Genomic DNA, 24111 nt, shown 5'->3' with positions numbered 1-24111 from the left:
TTTTTTTTTTTTTTTTTTTTTTTTGAAAGATTCTGGAATAAGAGGGTAGCAATGGGACACGTAGATGAATGCATGCCAGTCCACGCTATTCAGAATTATGTGCGCAACTGTATCGCCTGCCAATTGCGCTTAGCGCTACTGTTAATGCTCAGTTGTTGGGTGTTCGCTTCAGCACCAAGAAAAAATGGAAAAAAATCTTTTCTTTTTCTTTTTACCATAAAGAAACAAAAAACCCAGAAAAGGGAAGATCAAAAACAAGGAAAACAAAGTAAAAGTGATTTGGAATTCAGATTATTTAATGAACTTTGAAGCTGAAAGACAAATTGCAGTCCCAAAAAAGTAGGCCTTGTTTTCTAACCAATAATAGAAAGATTACTGCTAATATACTCTGTTTTCAACCAGTCCTTTACTTAAAATTATTGTTGACATTGAACGTACCGTAAAAAAAAAGTCTATTTTTACTTCATTCTTTCTATTAACTTTTAATAATTCTTCTTTTTATTATTTATTTATCAACTCAACACGTGTCTTCATGTGGTAAGTGAAACATCAATTATAAAGTAAAATGATTAATAACGGTTAATAATACAGACAATTTTTTTTTAAATAAAAATTTTAAAAAAATATGAAAATCGATAGATGGAAATGAAATATTGAAAATAAAATTTAAATGTAGAAAAATAGTTGCCTTATATATATATATATTGAGAAAATGAGAAGATTATTTAGTAAAGGGAAAAAGAAAATGACAAAGTTGGTTGGATTATTTGTCTAAAGTCATACGAGAAAAAGGGTGACATGTCGTGTTTGGGTAAATATGTCTAACAATTTGTCATTGTCTTTTGAAAAATAATTATATTTTAAATCAAAATTGGAAGTCCATGTTACTTTTCCTACTAAAAAGGGTTAATAGCATGTGAACCACCGACTCCTCATCCCAATTTCACAAATGGTTGAAAAAGGAAACAAGACGTTCGGTATAAGGGTGTGGAAACCTCTCCTGACAGACGTGTTTTAAAATCATAAACCTGACGGCGATAGGCAACGAATTGAAACAAGCAATATTTGTTAATAGTGGTATCGAACTGTTACATATGGAATCAGAGGCAGACCTCAAACAATGTACCAACGAAAACACTGGTCTCTTAATGGGGTGGATTGTAAGATCCCAAATCGGTTGGAGATAGGAACGAAACATTTTTTTTATATAAGAGTATGGAAACCTCCACTAACAAGTTTCAAAGGAATCATGAAATGAAGTGAATGCTAATCAAGAGTCAATATCTTTGTCGGAAAGTTGGGATCTTATTAAGACAACAATATCTAATACATATATAATGATTTGAAATTTTTATAGATTTGTGGTTTAGCTATTTCTCGTGAATCTCCTATAGTATTTTGGTTTAACTGTGACTTGTCGGTAAGAGTAAAGAAAAAATAAATTGAGTAAGTGAAAATTTTCGAGTAAAGAGGTAGAATATTTTTACAGTGATGTAAAGGTTGTGGATCAACAAGGTAAATGCACCACATGACACCTTAGTTTGTATTGACATGATGAAAGTGATACGATGAGGTAGCAATTCGTTTGATTGACCAGTAAACTATGCAAGGTCTATACATGTAGCTTTATGTAGGAGTTTGTTTATATCCTCGATGCAAATCATCATAAACTAGTAAGGATGGAGAACAGTGTAATTTTCAAGACCACGGGAACTGAGGATGCTAGTCTAAGATTTAGAATGGGGATGATTTAGTGTTGGTTGACCCGTTACAAGTGTGAGTTTGATAGTTGTCTATGTAAAATCAATTTAGGATTCAAAAGGATGGCAGTTGACCACAAGAGGTCTACACTGCACGAATGTCATCTAAATATTTTCAATAGTTCAACGAGATAGTGAAGTTTTGTTCAAGTTGCAAATAGCTGTTATGCAAATGCAGCTGAGTTAATAGTAATGACAACTAATTTTGATCAGTTAGATCATGATCAATAAGCTCGAAAAGAGTTTGGAAGTCCAAAACATAAAGTAGATTTTTAATGGCTACATGAACTCCCAATTGTGTCGACACTAAAACGAGTAGATAAAGTTGTTAAGACAAGTGGGCGTATCAAAATGGATCCAAAGTCAAAAGTGTACTTTTATTTATTAAAAAAAAAAAAAAACTAAAACTAAAACTATATACTATATACTGTTTCTTGATCTTATCTACACGGTATCAAGAGAGTATAATTTAGTCTGATTTTCAACGAATAGTAGAGAAATTCGATGAACTAATGATGAGATATCATATTGAAAGCACATAAATATTTGTTTATTATAAATGTTACGTGTTCTATCTCTGTCTATTTAAAGAAATTCGGAAACATGAAATAATGTTGATTGACACTTTGATATTGGTTTTGGTGATAATCCATCACAGATGATCATTTCGGTGTCATACTCACTTAAAAGTCCGTGTTATTTATTTATTTATTTTATTTCATTTATTTCTACAAAATTAATTTTAATAGTTTTTGTTTTTAAAATGAGACTAAATATTTTATTTTCTATAAATTCCTTTAATTGTATTACAATTTCCAAAAATTTATTTTAAAGTAATTTTATAAGAATTCAAATTTTATTTTCTTAAATGGAACTTATCCTAAAGAATAACGAAAAAGAAACAAAATTAATCCTAAAAAATATAATTCCTTGGGAATTCAACAATGAGAAGCTGAGCTGGAATGAACAGATGGACCAATCATGAGCGCTTGTGGGAAGACTTTTAATGATGGGTTGGCCCACCACTCAATAAATATGTTTTTCACTATTTTTATACATTAAATGGCAAATTTATAAATTTTGCGTAATACTATTAAATTTATTTTATTTTATTTTGGGAAGATATTTAAAATTTTAATTTTAAGTTTAGATATATAACCAATTTAATATAAAAAAAATTAGTTTCATGTAAGTTCATCATTTTCACTAACTAACAAATTTAATTGCAAACGATGCATTCAACAAGGGAAATACGAGAATTTATTGAGTTGTGGATATTTTTACCATTGGTTTAGAAATGAGTTCAATAGGAGTTTCTGCTTTCTATATTTATGCTAATTATTTCATAAAATTTCTATTTTTTAACTATATTTTAACGTTTTAATGTTGTAAGACACAGTGATTAAAAATAATACATATACTTAGAGCGTGGATATTTGTGTTAGAAAGATGCAAAACAATAGTGGGCTTGAAAGTAGTGTTGAATTATTGGAATAGACAATATCTGACAACAAAAACCATCGGTAAGATATGAAAAGGAAGATGATTAGGTTATAAATGCGATATAATGAAAAGTGGGAAAATAAAAGATAGTGACAAAGAAATTTGACAAATGGAAATGAAATGTTGAATGGGGAAGTTGGGACCCCAATTTATTAGTGTTTTGGTTGGGTTTGGGGCCATAGCCGCCGGGGACAATCACAATGGCATATGGCAACCACCGCTGAGGGTCCATTTTCCTTATCATTTTGCAGACTGAAAGAAGAAGGGGCTGTCTCTTTCAACCTTGCCTATCCAATGGGACACTGCAGACACTTGGGACTAATTAGTTTTGTCCTTGTTGAATGCACCACTTCTTTGCCCTATCATATTTAATTTTTGGGTCATTCCTTAGTTGTCAAGGACGACGACCACCTTGATTTGATGCCCGCGCCTGCTTTTAAGCATGCTTTCGACTGCCCTAAACAATGTCCTTGCCATAATATAATAGGCTTCATAAACTCGAATTTCTACGGCTCCGTAAGTTACATAAATCTGAACTTTACCTTACATTTATTTTAAACCATGAACCAAACACGGAGAGATATGCTAGACTCCACAAATTTCAGTTTATAATGATTGAAGCAAAACCATACCATATTGATTGAGCCGTCCTGATCCAATCAGACAAATGAGTACTACGTTTGTTCGCTGCCTTGTCAAGTGTCTGTCAGAATATTTGTTCTTTCCTACTCGCTTTCTTGTCAGTACCTTCAGGAAATTATGAGCCGGAATTCTGTTATCTTGGGCCAAAACTGATAATAAAACAGTCCCAAAAAACGAGCCCAGGAATAAAGCAACTCTTCTCATCCACATCCCACAGGCCTGCTAAAAGTCGTACATAAACAACCAAATGAACAAATGAACGGGGTGTTCAACAAACTTTATTCTGCATAATATTAACACATCAACGAAATCCTCCCATTAGTTTACAAATCCACAATCCTAAATCAGGTGGGTTTGTTCATTGGTTGGTCGAGTCGGTTTTTGGTCCAATGTTGTTCTCACCCCTACTGATCAACTGTAAAGATTGATTCAAGTCTCAACCGAGTTCCATTATAAATGCACATAATAAGTCATTTAAGCAAAAGAGACATAAAAGCTAGGAGGTCAGGCAGTTGTACATGGGACAGAATCACTCTATCAGGGCCATTCAGAAAAAATGGTCTTGTGTTCATCTCAATAATGGTGGATGTGTCGGCCTAATATAAGAAACTTCTCGAGCTTCAAAATGTATAGTAATACAGCGCCTGCGCCTAATTTAGATAATTCTCACCTTCGAGCCATTCTCTGTCCTGCCCCAAGTAACAAGGCCTTCCCAATTGCACCAGTTCGAAATCCACAGACTACAGCCACTGTCCCACCAATGACTATCCACTTCCAATCTATGCCAGAATCATTTTGATGCTTTCTCCTCGTCACTTGAGTTCGTACTTCATCAGATTCTGACTCTGAGGAATCCGTGTTTCTGTCAAAAGAAGTCTTTGTGGTGATCCTAGCCATCAGTGCACTTCTGGAAACAGAAATATCTGATTTCCTAGCGTTCTGGTATGCTCTGAAACCAGAGTGCAACTTCTTGACAGTTCCCCACATTCCATGACGGACTCCCAACTTAGCCACATCCTTGGGGATTCCCATATCTTCATAATGCACTAGGATAACCTCACAAGCAGACCGTAATCCATCTCCTTTACGAGATTCCACTGCATTCATTTCCAAATTCAACAAGTTAGGATAATGATCAAAGCATTTTTTCATATGAAATCCTATAATTCTCAGAAAATGGAAGAGAAACATCTTCTTAATCCTCACCTGCCCTGATGATCCAACTTGAAAAATAAGGGTCCACACGCCTGGGTTTGTCACGTCTGGGTAAGCTTGGATATTGTACGCTCTGCAGAAGCAAGGTTTCATATTTCAACTTAGCCACATCAAAATACGAGAAAAGGTCAAAATGGACAGGGAGATAAATCATATTTCAATTATGCAAGTCAGCAAGACATGCTTAAATATCAGAGATGATCTAACCATCAAATTTTACTTTGAAAGATCACATTTGGTATTCTCTACTATTTATTACATGGCATGGAAACCCTTCAGTCTAAAACGGGTTTGACCAGACAGACAACCAATTGTGATAACATCTGGTAATCTAGATAAAGGCTGAACTTGAGCAATTAAAATCGGTTGCTAATTACTATTAATGCCTTTGATATGTTCCTTCCCTCTGATAACACATGTTTCCCATAGTATCTACATACCATCCAAAGGAGATTCCAAAGTTCAGACTATGGCAGTCCAGGTATACAATCATGCCAAACTGAATGATAGCGCATAAATAATAGAACCTATCTAAAATATAATTGAAATATGCAACAGAGGTTGGCTAAAGCAAATAAAGAAAGTATAGCAAGCAACATGGAGTAGCAGGAGAAAATTCCTTGAACAAGGTGTAATATCTACCTTTGTAACACAATAGTAAGTCTTTGCAGTCTCCCATATTCTTCGACCCATAACGTATTCTCTATCGCTGCAGAAAAAGGGGAACTGCAGAAAAGGAAAATACAAATAACCCTCATAAATTCTAAAATAGTTAATGGTACAATACAATAAATATATTCTGGCATTTCCCTTGTCCAACAAACCTTCTTAATCCAGTGAACAATCATGGTCCCTGTATGAGGGCATTCATCCAATATCTTGAAATATGCAAGCATGGGATCCCATTTAGTACGAAACTCATCGTCCCAGAAAAAGTCTCTAACCATCTCTGGGGTTGCATCCTCAAAGACAGTTCTACTACGATAAACAGTTGGTCGGTTCTGGTGAGGGGAAAAATAAAGATGTTGAAACTTGATATACATCTAAAACAATAGAAATGCAAAATTGATGCTAAAGTGAGGAAAAGAGGAGGATGCATTTCATGGAAAAATATCCTACACGCACAAATGCATAATAGGTTATGACTTCCTTTGCTTGCACAACACAAAGCTAACAACTATTTGACACAGATACCTATTCCCCATAGACAATAGTTCAGTGCTATATGTAATATGTGCAAACGAAAGGTTGTCGTACTGGACCATAGCTTCGGAAAAACTGAACACAAATGATTAAGTGAAAATTTCCCAGAATGCAGCTGCCCTTAACTGGTGTACGAAAACCACCTCTTCTTGACTTTGGGTTCACAAGCATAACTTTGGGTTAAAATCATCATCAGATTTAAAAAACAAGTCAAGAATATTGCACAATATGCTATCCCAGCAGGACTTTGGGGGTTGTAGACAAATAAAAGAGACAGAAAGACTCTTCATTAAGTTACTATTGTAACCTCCAATTGGCATACAATTTTGAAATTCTGTGATTCCCCCTATATTTCGACGTGCACCAACAGGAGTTCTTTTTGTTAGCTCCCTTGGGTATAGGGATTCTCCATCTCCTCACCTTCTATTGTTCTTAATGAAAAATTAAGAGAGTTTCAAAGAGGGAAAAATGACTTATTCAGGGTTTGAAAAGAAAATACAAAAAACTGTGCAAAGTCAAGAACTTGGAAAGATGACAAAAGACTAATCCAAGTGTAGCAAAAATAAAAAGAAAAGAGCACTACAAATTTGAAATAATGCGAAAGAAAGGTAATAATACAAGCTAACATCCTCAAAGTCTGATACCTCAGGCTCAAGGCGCCAAGCTTCATATGCGAAGTTTGGGGTCGACCTTTGCATCATAGTTTGCCACTCTGCCTCTCCATTCCTTCCTTCAAGAAGTTGCAATAGGTGATCCAAATCATTCTCTGTAACAATATCCTGCTCTTTTCCCTCCTCTTTATTTCTGGAGCAATGGACAATAAATTTTTTCATGAGAAACGGTTTTATCCAGTGGCATCTCTAACATAATTACAACTTGTTTTCCGCAAAAGGATTAATTAAAGATCTTCCAACGAACCCACTCAAATTAAACCAGTCAACTAGCCCAAATACCATCAGTTACAGAATTCAAACATTGGTACCATCAGTTACACATAGAAATCGAAGATTGGTACCTAAGTGTCAAGCCACAAGTATTCATATACAACCAAGTAAATTTCATACTCACGCAATTGCATCGCCGCTCCCTTCTGCCGAGTGCTTCAACGTGGATGCCGCCGGAGAAACCGGGACCGACTGCACCGGCGGTACTTTCCTCTTCCCCTTAAAATCGGACCAAAGAGTACGGCAGACTGAGAAGACAGATAGAGCCGTGAAGGCCAACCAAAGCCGCCGAGCTCCAAATCCGGGAGGAGCAGTCCACATTAATCTAAACTTGGTCCGAAAGCCCAGAAAAACCAATCCAGTCCAGCGAGGGCGCCAGGACCAGCCGATGACGAGGCCGATCATAACAGCGAGCCAGATCGGAACTGCACAAAGCAAAATGTCGACGAATGTTTCGGCAATTGAGGGCTTCTTGAGAAACTCCACAATATCGAAGAATGTCTCCTCCATCTCAGCCAAGAAAATGTGACGATTTCCACAATAATTGGAATGGAACTACATCCAAAATTAAGAATGAGTTCTGCGCTTTGTGTTCTCTGATTCTCTCTCAGTAATCGAATTCCACCAGGGTCTGCCCCTCCCGCGAGACAGATTCCCGAGGGAATTCGATGCAGAGGCGGAAGAGAGAGAAAGGGGGTGTCAGCTCGGCAATTTGTCTGACGTGGCAATATTACAACCGTTGATAGATTTGAAATTTTGATCAGTTGTTTGTATACGAAGTCTGGCGCGTGGACGAAACGATCGGAGATAATCGGAATCGTTGATTGGACGTGTGATGAATACGCTTACCGGTGGCGCGTGATGGGTTTTGAAAAGGAACAAGCTCGGGTTGAGATAGTTTTCACACGTGTGGTAGATATTTAACTTCTTGGGCCTCCTCGGGCCCAAGGTCCAGTGGTTTTGCACTTTTGTGCAGTACGGAACTTTCCTTCGTTTACTTTTTTTTTCTTTTTTTTTCCCTTATTAAATTAATACGTTTTTAATCCTCTTATTTTATATTTAATAAATTATTTTATTTGTAGGGTAAAATTGAAAGAAATTATGAAATGACAAGTTCTCTCCCCCTATGAACCTTTTAAATGGCAAATTTCACATACAAAAGAATATATATATATATATATATATATATATATATATTATTATTATTATTTTTGATTGTGATGCCTAACAAATCCCAATCTTTCTTTCTTCTTTCTTTTTTAAAAACAATATTTTCTAAGCTTTTCGAGTGGTCGAAGTCATGGCAAAAAATAAAAAATAAAAAATAAAAAAAATAAAATCGCGTTCTCGAACATATATTGAGAACCCATGTGGGCATTTGTTTTTTTTTTTTTTTTCCATTAACGAAAAGCAAGATCAATTTATCTTCGAGAGAATAACTACATTACCAAATAATTTTCGAGAAATCAATGAAGATAGTACTTTGAAATTATTGAGGATGGTTGGGAGAGGAATACCACATCCATCAATTAAGAGGTAAATCATAAGTTTATAAATAAACAATATATCTTTCACTTATACTCAAAATGGACAATATTATACAATTGTAGAACTTCGTGATTTCTAATCAGGAACTAGGATAAGCATTGCATGATTAATGAACTAAGGTGTCGGGTTTCAATCCCTCGTTGTCCACTGTATGATCAAAAAAAAAAAAAAAAAAAAACTTCTTGTCTTGAAGCAAGAGAAACATGAGTAATCTTAAGATAGAAGTTTGTTAAAATGGTAGTAGAGAAGGGTGTTTTAGGACCACTAGATGTATTGTGTGTGACTTCTATTGAAGAATTGTGTATCATGAAGCTACATGCAAAACTCATAAAATTAAACCAAAAGGATAGTGATTATGAAGGCACCCAAAAGAGAACCACAGAAGAAATGGAGGATTTTGAAGCCCCAATATCTGACCCACACCGTGTTTAAGAAAGTGGGGAGTGACCAAGAAACCAACCAAAATGGGTATCATCACACTCTTCTCATGCAACAACATAAAGTGAAAAGTGTCCTCAAACTTTCTTCTCCTAACACCCATTGCCTTGCACCAAACTTCATCCTGCTGGAGTTTCTGCAACTTGAAGGCAAAGATAACCAAAAGCCTTTACACATTGTATACCAGAGAAGAGGACATTACCCGCCCGATAATCAACGATTTTGTTTCGTCTAATTTGGAGTTGGGGGGAATGAAGCCTGGTCCGAGATCGCTCCCACGGTGGAAGACGACAATTGGCAAACGGTCTCGAACCAGACAGCATTTCCCTCAACACGAGAGAAGAGAGAGATTTGGAACTATTTGATATTGGGATGAGCATGCATAGAGAGAGTTTGTGATGGGGCCTTATATACATGAAGGGGGAAGGGAAGAACTAAGAAGAAGTGAAAATAAACAAAGCGTCCCACACACAACAGTTGCCCAATCCCAGCTTTTGATACACAAACACTCACTCTGAAGCTTGAATTAGCTACTTCAATGTCTTGTTTGTGTTCCTTCTCTTTAGTAACTAACACAATCCCTTTTATCATAACCCAAAAAAAAAAGAAAAAAAAAAAGCTCTTGTCTCTCTCCCGTACTTGAAAAAGAAGAGCTTCTATTTACTTTTCGATATAGTAAGATCTAGTTAAATTCTTTAGCGAATCACTCCAAAGTATAGCACATTAGTAAGCTTAAGCTCTTTCTTTATCTTTAAACTACGTTTTTTTATTATGATTCAATTTATGTAATAATGGAGATTGCTTTCAAGGATTTGAATATCTGGCCTCGAGAGTATATGCATAAACTAATTGTGTTATGTTTAGATTGTATTTAAACGAGCTATTAAAGTGAAAGAACAAATCTCAACAACGAAATACTTTACGCTCTTATGGAAATCCCTTTTTCTTTTTACTTCAAAAGAGTTTTCATCATGAGGCGTAATCATGGAAAAAGAAAAATCCTATCCAAACAGAGCATAAACAAACATCAATGGCCCTACTCCCTCTCTTTTCGTATGCAATTTGTGTAGACTAGGATCTCATATCATTTCTAAGGTTAAAAGTATCTCGATATTCTTGCTCTATAGTTTATAATTACCCTACACATAAATTATTAATTTCTAAATTTTTTAATATCTTATCTACGGAAAACAATAAGAATAGTAAATTTCAAATGTGGAGATTTAGTGGCAAAAGGTGATAGAAATCTTTACCTCATAAGTCTAATATATTTTTAAAATATTATAATATGCTTTTATTTATTTTATTATTATGACGAGTCTAATATATTTTAAAATTTCTAATATCGAGCCTAATAATTTTTTTATGGGCGCTCGTTAACTTTTCCGTAGATGGAATAGAGGAATGGAAAAGAGAATAAAAATTTCAAAATTCTAAAGAAATAATCACTTGTCACAAAGCTAATGTAAAGGTGAGAGTGACCGGTGAGCTTTAAGCTTGTGTATGATATTAATCCATTAAAAATAAAATTGAAATTTAAAAAATTATATATATATATATATTTTATTAATTGGTGAAGGCTCAATTTTACAAAAAAAATGGATAGAAATATTAAAAATAATAAATAGATATTTTGACCGAAAATAACCTAATGAATAAGGTAATTAATTCAATTGAAAAAAATGCAATATCTAAACTATATTTTTCAAAATTATTTTATTCTTCAAAATTTCCATAGGCTTCATATCTTCGGGGGCGGACCAGTCACCGGAAAAGGCTGTAACTGCCAGTATACGGCTGCTAAAACGAAACCGTTGATATCTTAACCGCCCAAACGCCTCCGTCGAAACAAACAGGGATTCTCCAATTTCCGATTATAAATTACTCCCGCAGTTGGATTCGATTTTACCGAAGTTCAGAATTAGTAGTAGAATCTTTTCCTTCCTTCTGCACAGTACTCTTTTAGCGATAATGGAGTCCGGCATGGTCGTCTCAGAAGCCATCTCTGAGCTCAAGAATGAAATCCGTAATGAGGAGGAAAAGCTCCTGGTCGTTGCTCCAGATGGTGAGGTTAAGGAGATCGCTGTTTTGACCGAGATCAAGAAGAAGAGGAACCAAATCCAGGTTTCCAATGTCAAGAAGCCGTTCTTCTACTACTACAATCTTTCTAAGGTATTCATTTCTTGCTTCCTCAAGATCGTCTGTGCCTTTCTGTTGAATCAATTTCTTTATTAGAAAATCAAAACCGTGATTGATTCGACGTTTGCAGAGGTACATTAAGCAGTACAACGAAGTTGAGCTCTCTGCCCTAGGAATGGGTACAAGTTTTCTTGAATCCATTTCTTTTTCATATTTTGTTAAGAGATCGATGTGGATAACTGGGTTGAGTTCCATTCATTCATTGATTCATATTTCATAATGCAGCTATACCTACTGTAGTGACGATCGCCGAGATTCTGAAGAAGAATGGATTAGCATTTCAAAAGTGTAGGAAAATTTATCGAACTCATTGGCCATTTAATCTCTGTCTTTGGGAATACTGCTGTCTTTAAACACGATTCTATAATTTGGAAATTTCTGCAGATTTGACGATATCTTCTGTAAGCTTGAAGAATGGGGAAAATGATAGGCTGGTTATGAAACCTAAGGTTACTGCTTACTAATGCAAATATATTGTCCAAGTTTTGGATGTTTTAATTATGTGTTCTTCTTCAATCTTGTTTGCTAGATTGAGATTGCCCTGATAAATGCAGAAAAGATGAAGAAAATTTCGACTGCTACAACAAGTGAAGATTCCTGATATGAGTTTTGTTAGTGTAGTATGATCTCGGATGTGGCTTTTCTTCTTGTTTAGCCTACTTTGTCCAGAGTTTCTACAGGAGATTGGAGATTTGGTAGCGAATAGGCGAGTGAATGGCAGAGCTTTTGGTCGAAGTAGATTCAATCCTAACAGAACTGAAGGAGAAGAGTCCATTGTTAAAGATTGGATGTAGAGCAGCTTTCTTTGTAATTCAACTACCAAATTCTAATTGCATATAAAATTGAATGAACAGACTGATTCATTGTCTCTTTCTCTTGCACTACTAACGCACACACTAATCATCTAATTCTGAAGTCATCCACCAGGCGTCTATATGCAAATTCAGCACATAATTTTGAACTTCAGCTATTGACCAGAGGATAACAAAGTAGATTAATACCTTTATAGCAAGCCATGAATCTCAAACTCATTGAGGATGCTCTGTATTACTGTCATGTTTCTCTGCTTAATTACTGCCTAATTACTTCACTAGTCTTGAAAGAGTGCAAAATTTAAAACATTTTTGTGGAATCTCTTTCTAATATATGCGTTTTAAAAATCTTGAGGGGTGGCTCGAAAAGAAAAACTCAAGAGAGGACAATATTTGCTAGTAGTGTCAGTGAGAAGTTTGAGCCCTGAAGGGGGTGAGGACAATATTTGCTAGCGGTAGTGCTTGTGAGAAGGTCGAGCCCCGAAGGGGGTGAGGATAATATTTGCTAGCGGTAGTGCCCATGAGAAAGTTGAGTCCCGAAGGGGGTGAGGATAATATTTGCTAGCGGTAGTGCCCATGAGAAAGTTGAGCCCCGAAGGGGGTGAGGATAATATTTGCTAGCGGTAGTGCCCATGAGAAAGTTGAGCCCCGAAGGGGGTGAGGATAATATTTGCTAGCGGTAGTGCCCATGAGAAAGTTGAGCCCCGAAGGGGGTGAGGATAATATTTGCTAGCAGTAGTGCCCATGAGAAAGTTGAGCCCGGAAGGGGGTGAGGATAATATTTGCTAGCGGTAGTGCCCATGAGAAAGTTGAGCCCCGAAGGGGGTGAGAAGGGGGTGAGGATAATATTTGCTAGCGGTAGTGCCCATGAGAAAGTTGAGCCCCGAAGGGGGTGAGGATAATATTTGCATAATATTTGCTAGCGGTAGTGCCCATGAGAAAGTTGAGCCCCGAAGGGGGTGAGGATAATATTTGCTAGCGGTAGTGCCCATGAGAAAGTTGAGCCCCGAAGGGGGTGAGGATAATATTTGCTAGCAGTAGTGCCCATGAGAAAGTTGAGCCCGGAAGGGGGTGAGGATAATATTTGCTAGCGGTAGTGCCCATGAGAAAGTTGAGCCCCGAAGGGGGTGAGAAGGGGGTGAGGATAATATTTGCTAGCGGTAGTGCCCATGAGAAAGTTGAGCCCCGAAGGGGGTGAGGATAATATTTGCATAATATTTGCTAGCGGTAGTGCCCATGAGAAAGTTGAGCCCCGAAGGGGGTGAGGATAATATTTGCTAGCGGTAGTGCCCATGAGAAAGTTGAGAGAAAGTTGAGCCCCGAAGGGGGTGAGGATAATATTTGCTAGCGGTAGTGCCCATGAGAAAGTTGAGCCCCGAAGGGGGTGAGGATAATATTTGCTAGCGGTAGTGCCCATGAGAAAGTTGAGCCCGGAAGGGGGTGAGGATAATATTTGCTAGCGGTAGTGCCCATGAGAAAGTTGAGCCCTGAAGGGGGTGAACACAAGGCGGTGTGTCAACAAGGATGCTGAACCTCAAAGTGGTGGACAATAGTGTGTCAGTAAGGATGCTAGGTTCTGAAGTGGACATCGATTCTGAGTTCTGGATCCTACTTGAAGTGGACATGAGTCCTGAAATAGACATAAGGAACCAGTGCTAGTAAGGACCATAAATCTGGGACGGAGTAGATGGTGAGGTACACATCTTTTTTCTAACTAATTAAGATACTAAATTATAAAAAACTTAGGAGATAAAAACTAAATTTAAGCCCAAAATATAAATTGGGGGAGGGTATATATTTTAAAATTTAAAACATAAAAGTAAACCAATATCTTTATAACTTTGGGGTCGTTTTCTTGACTCAATCAATGCATGGAAATTTTATATTTTGAAATACTAATGACAACAAAATAAAATATTAGGTAGAAACAGCCTAACGTTACAAAATTTTGCCTTCAAACATTTAAAGAAACATTAGGAAAATGTATGTTAGATTTATATATATGTGGTGGTTTTGAGATTACTTGGGCTTCTAATTTATTTGACTTTGATGTAATTTATTGATTTTAATCAAAGAAAATATAATGGATAAAGTTGCTTTGTCATTTTTTTTCACATTTTATCAAGAACTTATCCTATTGATTAATTAATATTTAGTTGGTACAAAATATGAATCCAAAACATTAATCAATGAATCAAAGTTTGACTTGATTTCATATCGCTACCATTCATATTCAGCCACATCAATATTTATTATATTATTTTCTTTACTATATCTCCTAATAACATCAAATAATGAAATAATTAAAATTTAGTGGGTCAATTCATTATATTTCAATGGAATAGTCATATTTTTAGAATTATAATAAAAACTCTCTCTTTTTTAACAAAAAACCGCATAAAAAGCCTTGAGAAAGAGTTCACCAAAGGTAGCTGCAAATAATTAAGGATGTCTCTCTGTGATGGTAACTATCTATACACCTATTTAATGTCGTTTCATTTTTTTCCACAATAACAGTGTGATATTTTTGTCTGTGATGGAAACTATAAGGTAAAACGTCGTGGCCGGAGCTGGTCGGAAAACATGGAAAGGCGGCGGAGGAGGCGATTGAGAGAGAGGTGGCTTGGGTAAATGCTAAGGTTGTTCAAGAAGGAACCACTTTGGTGACTGCTGATTATAGATGTGATAGGGTTTGGGTTTGGGTCAATAAACATGGCTTCGTTACTAGAATTCCCATCATCGGTTGATAAATTACCTTCTTCAATGTCATCAAACTCCCTCTTTCTCTCCATCTCCATCTCTCTTCTTAGTTTATTACTCTACTCGATGTGAAATTATAGGTAACGAAAGTATGTGATTCTAAATCTTATCAAACATGACGGTCTGATTCTCAGGGATCTTTTGTTTACTTTAAAAGATGGCTAAAGTCCATCAATTTTGCTTTAAATAGGCATTACCATAATGATGTGGATGCCTTGTTACCCAATTGAAAAGACAGATTTTGAGGAAGTGGGTCATTTTGAAGATGAATTTCAGGTCAAATTGAGAGTTTCAGGAGTTGAAAATACGTGTCTAACTCAATCTAATTATCCTACAAAAAGTGTATTGATTATGTGTGCCATTACAATATAGACATCCTTGGCACGAGACGTTGATGCGTCTTGAGTAGATCAACATATCTTTAATCCATGCATCCACCCGTAAGGAATCACGAGTATTAATAAATAGATATGCATAAACGGAAAATGAAATTGCAGTATTTTTATTACAACAAACCCGATGAGTACATAAAAAAGAAGAAAGATAAGAATCACCTTATTGAAATATTGATGTTGTAGGAGGAACAAACATGGATGGGATTTATATATTTGGAAACACACAACATTATGATTAAAATGGTTATTAACCAATGAAAGGAGTCCTGGTGACGATGCCTGTTTTGACAGTCACCCAAACCCAAACCCTGTCGCACCTAAAGTCTTGAATCACCACCGATCCTTCATCCACAATAATGGCATCCACCAAAGGATTCTCCTTCTCGATAATCCTCTCTGCTTCTTTCCCTTCCTTACCCACCAGCTCCGGCCATGAGCTCTTTCCTTAACCATCGCAAAAACAAACCCATATTAAATCTTATTTACTTACTTCTTAACAAAACAATATGAACAACATGTACCTTTGCACGTTGTAGACATCCTTAGCGCTTTGTGATTCAGCTTCTTGTGATTCAGCTTCTTGTGATCATCTTTGTGGGGGAGAGAGTGGGTTTATATAGAGCTGCGGTTTTCTTCTATCCCACGTAAGAGAAAAGAGGCCTTCAAGGTGTCCACATAATACTATTCAAAATTTAACATACAAACACAAATGGAAACTAAATTTGGGGATTAGGGTTAGCGAAAAGTCGTAAATGGAAGATGGAAAAATGGGAGGAGTGAGGTTGAAAAGACAAAAACAACACCACCATCTGGTTTAATTATTCCAATGTGTGTGTTTAGATTTGTTCATATAAACACGAATGTGAGAGTTCATGCACACATGGTTTCATGATATCTATCTCAATAGTATGAATGTGGGGAAGAAAATGTAACATGAAATGGTTGTTTTTGTCAAAATAGTTGAATTGAATTTAGATTCAATAACTTGTGCCACACAATTTAACTTCCAATTCGTTTTTTCTTTTTTGAATTCAACGGTGTTACGTGATATCCCACGTTAATTGAAGTGAAAAACGAGACATCATTTATAAGAGCGTGGAAATTTTTTCCATGTAAACGTGTTTTAAAGCTTTGAGGGGAAGCCCGAAGCCTCTGCTTCGGTCTTCTAAATCAAAAAAGTCAAATAAAAACACCTCAGAAATGAAGGCCTTACCCTATATAAACCCACTTCCCCATACAAAAATAAAGCACAAGAGCCTGAAAGGAAAAAGAAAGCTCAAAATCACACCCAAGATGTCTTCATGCAAAGGTACATATATCATTAGTAAATGTTGTTGTTTATAAATGTATGTAATGTTGATAAGCTTTTGGTGGCTGGTTTAGGAAAGAGTTCATGGCCGGAGTTGGTGGGTAAGGTGGGCAAAGATGCAGAGGAGATTATTGAGAAAGAGAACGCTTTGGTTGATGCTATCATTGTTGATGAGGGCTCCAACGTCCCTTTCGACTTTCGGTGCGATAGGGTTTGGGTTTGGGTAAGCCCGACAACTAAAATTGTTACTAGGACTCCAGTTATTGGTTAGTCCTTCTCTAGCTTCGGCTCTCACATAAAGTTCTATCTATATTTACAAACACCCTCCTCACGTTGTTGTACCAACATTGTGAATCTATGAATAAGATGTTTGTATTTTTTTTTAAAGTTGTTTATGTATTAAGTTTGGGTTTGTTGTAATAAAAATATCTACTCTTGTGTAATTTCATTTCGATTATCTATTAATCTACCTATTAGCATGTCTTTAAGTATTGACCTTGAGTAATTAGAAAGTACTTCATAATTATTGAGACTAAAAAAAATTGTAAATTAGTGTGTTGATTATATTATGATGTGTGTGTTTGGGTGATCGGGAAACAGGTCATCGTCGTAGTTTATGGGACAAAAAGTGTAACCGCTCGAACCCACTGCTAGCAGATATTGTTCGGTTTGACTCGTTACATATTGTCGTCCGCCTCACAGTTTTAAAAATATACTTCGTTCTCCTCTCCGATCAATATGAGATCTCACAAGAAGGCTTTATTGCGAAGGCCACGTGAGAGGCATCGTTTGCTGCACTTGGGGTTCGGGTTTGGGTCACAAGACTGGATTTGTTGCAAGCCCACCTACAATTATATAAGCACAAAATATGAAAACATTCTCGTACATAATTAAATACAATATTAAACTTTTAAGTCTCCAACCAAATGGAGCATTAAAGAATTAAGGAAGGATTTTCTTCTTACTTACCCGACAATAATAACTTTTGTATTTATTAGTTTAGAATTACAAGTCAAATAAGTAAAATATTTTGAAAAAAGATAACATATATACCTACTTAATTATGTCAATGTCGGAATAACCATTTTAAAATTCATCATTTTCCAAACTCAAACATTAAAGTATTACATAAAAATGTAATCTAATGAAATTGAAAGTTTAGAATAAGTATATAAATTAAAATAAAAACGTGACCAAACAAACACGTCCAATGCGTACACGCATGAATTTGTACACAAAAATTCCAAGGGATAAACCTTATTATATATCCAAAGTGAATAAATAATTGTGTCGCCAAAGTAATGCCGCACTTGAAATAGCATGGGGGCTGCACCACCTTTTGTTCTGCCTAAAATAACCAAACTTTACAATTCCAATACGTAATTCCATTCCAAATTCAAATGGGTTTTTCTTAATCTAAACTCCAATCAATTCAAACATGTATACATTAAATAAATCTCCCGTAACTTCTCCCCACTTTCCTTCAAAATTATCATACAAATGTAGGATTTATATATACTATGGTCTAAATGTCTCGAGAATGGCATTTATTTGAGTTGAGTCCGAAGAATCTTGCATGAATTCAAGGAAATATAAGGATGGAGAGTTCTGTTGAATTGAAACAATGATATAATTCAATTTCCATGGACATTATTTACAAACAATCTTGCAATGAATTCAATATGTTACACACAAGCTAACTGACTTCTAGCTTCCAACAATCCGAGCGGCAAAATAAACCACCTTTTTGGATTATGAATGGAAGGAGGGAAAGGATGAATATCAAAAGCAGATATGGTAGGCTTCCACACGAACACGTGCAGCATGGCGTTCAGTGAGCGCTTGGACGTCGAGTCGAATGGTTGATGGTGTAGTGCCTCACTTTCTGGGGACAGCCGGGGCCGTTGGTGCCGGGAATGAAGGTGCAACCGGAGGGGCCGGAGGGCGGTACACTGACCCTTTGAAGAGACTGCAGCTTCAGCTTCAGCTCCAGCTCCGTTCTTCTCACCATTGATGGGTTCTCATGCAGAGTTCTACCAGCTATGTTTGGGTGAAGCTGCAAGAGAAAAAGAAGGAAAACCATTGCCAGAGTAAGAGATATGCGAAGAATTTTCATATTCTGTTTCTGTTTCCCTTTCGAGAGATTAAATGAAAGAAGAGGTTGAGTTTGTTGATGGGATTGCAACGATATTTATAGTAAAATGAAGAGTGTCAAGTTTTGGATTATTGTACAAGCTGCAAGGATTTGACCAAAGCCTCGACAGAATTGAATGGGTCCTCTCCTAACCACTAATAGAGGCAACTTTGATTTGAACAGGAACATTCTTGAGGACTTCAAGAGATATGTATGTGTGTATGTATCAGGCATGATGTGTGTAGCATTATAAGAATGAGGCGAAAGATAGCGACTTTCATGGTGGAGTTCATGCGAGGAAATTTCCAGCAAAGCAGGCAGAAGATGAAAGTCAAAGGGAAGAACTTTGTTTTGCTTGGATAGCAGATGGGATTTGTCTAAGGTGAGGGATTGGATTAAATATTCGTTTGATTTTGAAACAGATACACAGAAAGGAAATATTATTGAATGGATGGAAAAGAAACAAAAGAGAAAAATACTTGAGCTCTATTTAGCAGAGGTGAGGTTTCAGGGTATTGTCGTATACGCAATACGTTTTTGACCAATAACCAAATAGACAGGAAACTCGAAAGGTGAAGTAATCAAAACCTCGACGATACGACTAAATTTGCATTTAAGGCTAGCAAAGAGAAGGCGATGAAGGCACTCTTTACAAATTGTTTTCTTATGAGAAGGATTACAACCCCACTCCAAATCCAAGACCCCAACAATTTCCTGGTACGTTATTACAGTGGACAGTACCCACCAAGTCTAGGCAGGGAAGCCAAATTCCATCCATGTTTTGATCTTTGTGTTAGTCAGTGACCATCTGAGGGTCGATACACATTGTAGCCATTGATCCCTTGCGCCATATTTGAGTATTCTGCATTGAGATATTGATAACCATCAAAGTCTAAAGCCCTTGTCCCAAGTAAAGAGAGATCAGAAGCCGGTCGCCAGTTCGGGACCAACCCATCGATCTGCCCATTTAAGTGCTGCTGTTGTTGAGTGGATGGTGGAATAAAATCCATGGCTGGTTCGTAATGGCTTATGGAAGAGCTATATCCCCGTTGAAACCCACCATCATGATAACTGCGTGTCCGCTCAAACCTGCAGCAAGAGCTTGTTGAGGACCCTACATCACCAGCCATCACCCCCATGTCACCAGGGAGTGAGAACTGCCTGTTCAACAGACTCGGTCCATTGCCAAGAGATCGGAACATTGAGTTGTCTCTGGCTGAAATCCCAACAATATTTTCATCATCAAGAAGATCGTTGATTATATCGAGGTGGGGGAAATCCTCTACAAAACCTTGGAGCTGACGACCAGACGTACAAGCTGAGAACTCCCCTGTCAGAGCTTCAGAGGTTGAACCACGAATTGGCTTCTTGTATAAATCTTGAACTTCATTGAGCAGGGAGGAATTGTAATGCATGCTCCTCACAGCTTCCCTCTGTGAAGCCTCTACCCACTGGGGACTATTCAATAAGACGTCTCGGGTTACCATGCCAAAAGGAAAACTTGATCTAACAGCATTGGAATCTAACCTGTCGGAGTTGTGTGGTACAAACATGGGCGAAGAAACCATAGCAGATGCCAAAGAGAAGGCTGAAGATGGGCTCATGCCTGAAGTTGAGGTGCTCAGATGAACATATCCAGCACTGCTCGGAGGTACATGGTTGCCCATTATGGCATTTCTATAAGACTGGGGAGCATAACTATGTGTGGCTGGAGAAGGGTCTGGACCCAATCGGCCAGCTGCACTCACTGAACGAGCAAGCAATGGGGATGTATGGACCACAGTAACAACAGGTGCTGTAGCCCTTGGACCAGGAATTAGAGGTGCACTAGAAGGCCTTGACATCATAGGAGCTTGCTGTGCGGAAGCCTTTTCAGTTGGTTTTGGAATTGCAGACTTCTGACCCTCTGCTTTTACTGCACTAACAACATGGGATGAGGTAACTGCAGGAATAGTCTTCTCCATCTGATGTGCGCTATTTGACGATGATGCTTTAATTTGAATGGGATCAACGGTAGCAATACTCTGATTATTCAACTTCTGTTCTGCAGTTGGTGGCGTATGATCTTGGTGGTTCTGAGGGGAGGATGGTACAGCTGCTGGTGTATCTCTAAGTATCCTTTCCATATCAACCTGGATTTTAGAGCTTCGGTCTTTTGGCAATGAAATAACCTTTTCTTCCTAGTACAATGAACAAACTAAAAGTTAAAATGGACGTCTAATTTCAACATAGACGATCCTAATAACATTTAAGTGACATTATCAAATATGATTTATTCATATACTGAGACCGTTTTCAAACTCTAAGACTAAAATAGTCCGTAATTGAAGCCAATGAAACATAATAATAATCGAGAAGTTCGTCTGAAGTAAAAAATTGAAGACAACAAAAGGATGACAGACTTCTCAAGAATCTGAATGACACAGTAAAATAACACACTACGTCAATAATGAATAAAGGAATGCAACCTGAATTTGGCAACATCTACCGACACTTCTTTCCATTTCGTTCTTTTTCTTTACTTTTTTTGAGTTCGAAGCTCTTTCATTTATTCAGTCTAGAAGTTCAACATTTATGCATATGAGACGGATTAGGTGAGCACCTTCTTAACTGCCTGCTGGTCAACCCTTTTTATTTTACCCCGGAGGGAATGATTAATGGCCACGGGATCGGACTCTTTAGACTTATTACTACCACAAACATCACTCCGGTCCTCTTTGTCAGCTGTAAGCTCTGACGACTGACCATCCATTTCATTAGCACAAATGTTCCGATCATATGCTGCATCCTTCTGCCGATTCTTTCCGCTACAAAATCAAAGATGCAAATCACTATACAACCGAGATGCACTTTTAAAGAAATATAGTTCGCTCACTTACATGCTAGGTGATTTCTGCTTCTTGTAGTTGTGAAAGGAATTCTCCTTATATGGGCCGTTCATTACCACGGATGGAACAGAATCTGTAGAACACGTAGAAGAGCTATCATCCATAAGAGACAAGCCCTTCTTGTCAGATAAGGGTGTTTGGGCAGAAGACAGACTGATAATCCCACTGCTACTTGCTTCCGTTGAGGGATGGACTTCTGATGTATCAGTGTCCCAATTGACAGTACTGGCATCTCTGTCCTCTGAATCAGGCTGAAGTACTTCACCAGGGCCTTCAACAGAATCAGAGATATCAGATACAATCTCGGGCAAGTCAGACTTTTCAAGCACAGGCTGCACCTTATCCACAATGGCGTCTTCGTCCTTCCCACTGCCAGGATTTACTTGTTCTCTGATCAGCACAGTCAAATTTGCCTTCTCTTCTCTCCCTTTATCTTTACCTTTGCGGTTGTTACGTTTTTGTTTAGCCTGTTGAAAGAAATGACCTAAAATGGTGAGGAAATTATTGATAACAAGATGAATCGATGCAGGAAGAAAAACAATGAATGGGAAAAGTAGGGGTGGAGGAAAAGGAATTAAAAGAGAGACTGTAAATAATTCAATTGACGCGACACCTGTTTTTTCTTTGATTTCTTATCCTTTTCTGATGCTAATCGCCTAGCCTTTTGTTCACTTTCAGCCTGCCACGCTTCCTCTTCTTCACGAATGAGTTCCTCTTGCCTCTTCAATGCAACAGCTTCCTGATAGGCAACTTCAACTTTGCTGCTGTGAGTAAAGAGGGAAAAATAAATATACCATTCAACTTCAAGTTGGCAATTGAATCATATTTGATGCGAGAAACTGAGAATCATGAAGCAAGCTACCATTCTTAATAAACTTAAGAAAGAGATTGTGTAACCTAAGCTTTTCTCGAGAGAACATGCCACAAAAACCAACACTTCTGCTAAAGCTTTATGGTAATCAAGGCAAGTTATGGCACTATAGAAAATGCTCTCAAGACAAGGACAGCAAGATAATGGGAAAATATGATCTCTGTGTCATGCGAAATCACTGAAACGTATGAAGTCTTTACACCATGCTAGTACACTAGATGTAACAAGATATCCAGAAAACTACACATGAGCATAAAATTGTACTGTTTCACATCACATTTGTTGAATAAAGCAAAAGACAATTATTACGCAGGCTTGCAGCAAAAAGAACTCAAAGGGTAAGAAGCTTCCCAGCTAGAAAATTTACCGGCTTTTGTAAAGAAATTATAAAAACACAATACCTAAAGATATGGGCAAGAACAAATATTTCCACAGTCCTACGACCCAATTCTGTAAGACGCCTTTCATCGCGTTCAATGGTATCTTTGTTGAAGTCTTCTCCAGAGCTACCATCCTGCAGACAAGAGCTTGTGGTTTTTTCAGCTAACAACTCCAACATTACTAGGTATACAAATTATGGCATAAAAATATCCTTGCTCATAACTGATAATAAAATTAATGATAAAAGAACTGTATATCATCACTACGTGGTGCCTGTTTAAAATTCAACCCACAAGTTTGTTGCAACTAATTTAAGCGCTTTAGTCATAAAAATAGGTAGTGAACAAATCAAATACCTGGTTAATAGTTTACTTGTACCCCAGACCTATCCATTGTTAAACTTCCAATCAAACCATCTTTCTTCCCACATAAAGTTTTCAACAAGCATTATCAATCAGGCACTCACCTTTGTACGATTTTGAGGGCCCTTCTCCTCTTTTGGTGGTAATGGTTCAACAGCAGCCCTCTCGAGCAGTAATAGCACATCATCCACTAAAACAAATGTATCTTTCTCGATATGAACTATTGGAGCTGGCATCTCTTCAGCATCTAATAGTTTTGCTTTTCCCTTTTTACTCTTGGAATGCCCTTCGAGAGCCTTCAATCCACTGTATAACGAGTCCATAACTAAAGTAGATGTCACCTCCTTCTCTATAAAGAAGTGTTTTACAACCACTTTCAGAATTGTATCTGTCTTTTCCCTAGACATACGTCGTCTAGAATTCTGGTCAATTGCCAACCAGAACGCACGAAAACTGTAAGAAGTGAAAATGATAGTCATTAGAAAGCCAATAATGATGATGATGATGATGATAACAACAACAAAAATAGTGATAAGGATAAGGATAAGCTAGTCTATTTGCAAAAGGGACACAAAAAAAGGTCTAGAATTGATAATATATGCAAGTGGGCATGGAAACACTTCTATTTTTGTCTAGATTGTGAGGAAGTTTCGTGGTACAAACTTCTCAGGAGCTTTAGTGTAAGATTTCTCTTAAAGAAATTTTCTTCTTTTTCCTTCTTTTTTTTTTTTTTTTTTTTTCCTTTGA

General features: G+C 37.1%; 3 protein-coding genes and 1 long non-coding RNA gene across 6 annotated transcripts in view; 2 read left to right on the top strand and 2 right to left on the bottom strand.

Annotated features, from left to right (window-relative positions):
• Positions 1–4153: 4153 nt before the first annotated feature.
• Positions 4154–7947, bottom strand: LOC111432039. The gene is made up of 6 exons (XM_023068831.1): positions 7392–7947; positions 6968–7127; positions 5945–6121; positions 5763–5846; positions 5112–5193; positions 4154–5002 (listed from the first exon to the last, which is right to left on the bottom strand). The coding sequence occupies exons 1-6, from the start codon at positions 7775–7777 to the stop codon at positions 4572–4574; spliced, it is 1320 nt and encodes a 439-aa protein (XP_022924599.1). The 5' UTR covers positions 7778–7947; the 3' UTR covers positions 4154–4571.
• Positions 7948–10990: 3043 nt separating this feature from the next.
• Positions 10991–12320, top strand: LOC111432040 (uncharacterized protein At2g34160-like). Its single transcript, XM_023068832.1, has 5 exons — positions 10991–11425; positions 11523–11571; positions 11678–11740; positions 11837–11901; positions 11982–12320. Exons 1-5 carry the CDS (start codon positions 11225–11227, stop codon positions 12051–12053), a joined length of 450 nt encoding a protein of 149 aa, XP_022924600.1. The 5' UTR covers positions 10991–11224; the 3' UTR covers positions 12054–12320.
• A 2332-nt stretch (positions 12321–14652) lies between these two features.
• LOC111432042 lies at positions 14653–15202 on the top strand. Its single transcript, XR_002708599.1, has 2 exons — positions 14653–14728; positions 14815–15202. It is a non-coding gene; the product is annotated as an uncharacterized LOC111432042 (long non-coding RNA).
• Positions 15203–19321: 4119 nt separating this feature from the next.
• Positions 19322–24111, bottom strand: part of LOC111431892 (MATH domain-containing protein At5g43560-like) — a 9989-nt gene continuing 5199 nt past the window's right edge. For 2 of the 3 annotated variants that reach the window (XM_023068611.1, XM_023068613.1), the window contains exons 8-13: positions 23469–23817; positions 23023–23135; positions 22364–22514; positions 21742–22217; positions 21465–21669; positions 19322–21042 (exon numbers count right to left, since the gene is read on the bottom strand). In XM_023068611.1, the coding sequence (XP_022924379.1) occupies positions 19660–21042; positions 21465–21669; positions 21742–22217; positions 22364–22514; positions 23023–23135; positions 23469–23817 (2677 nt within the window). In that variant the 3' untranslated portion in view covers positions 19322–19659. The remainder of the gene's footprint in view (positions 21043–21464; positions 21670–21741; positions 22218–22363; positions 22515–23022; positions 23136–23468; positions 23818–24111) is intronic. The other variant, XM_023068612.1, reaches the window with a different exon arrangement.

Source organism: Cucurbita moschata, unplaced genomic scaffold, assembly GCF_002738365.1.
Source record: "Cucurbita moschata cultivar Rifu unplaced genomic scaffold, Cmos_1.0 Cmo_Scf00037, whole genome shotgun sequence".
NCBI lineage: Eukaryota > Viridiplantae > Streptophyta > Magnoliopsida > Cucurbitales > Cucurbitaceae > Cucurbita > Cucurbita moschata.
The sequence above is the reverse complement of the archived record's forward strand: the minus strand, read 5'-3'. Positions and strand labels throughout refer to the sequence as shown.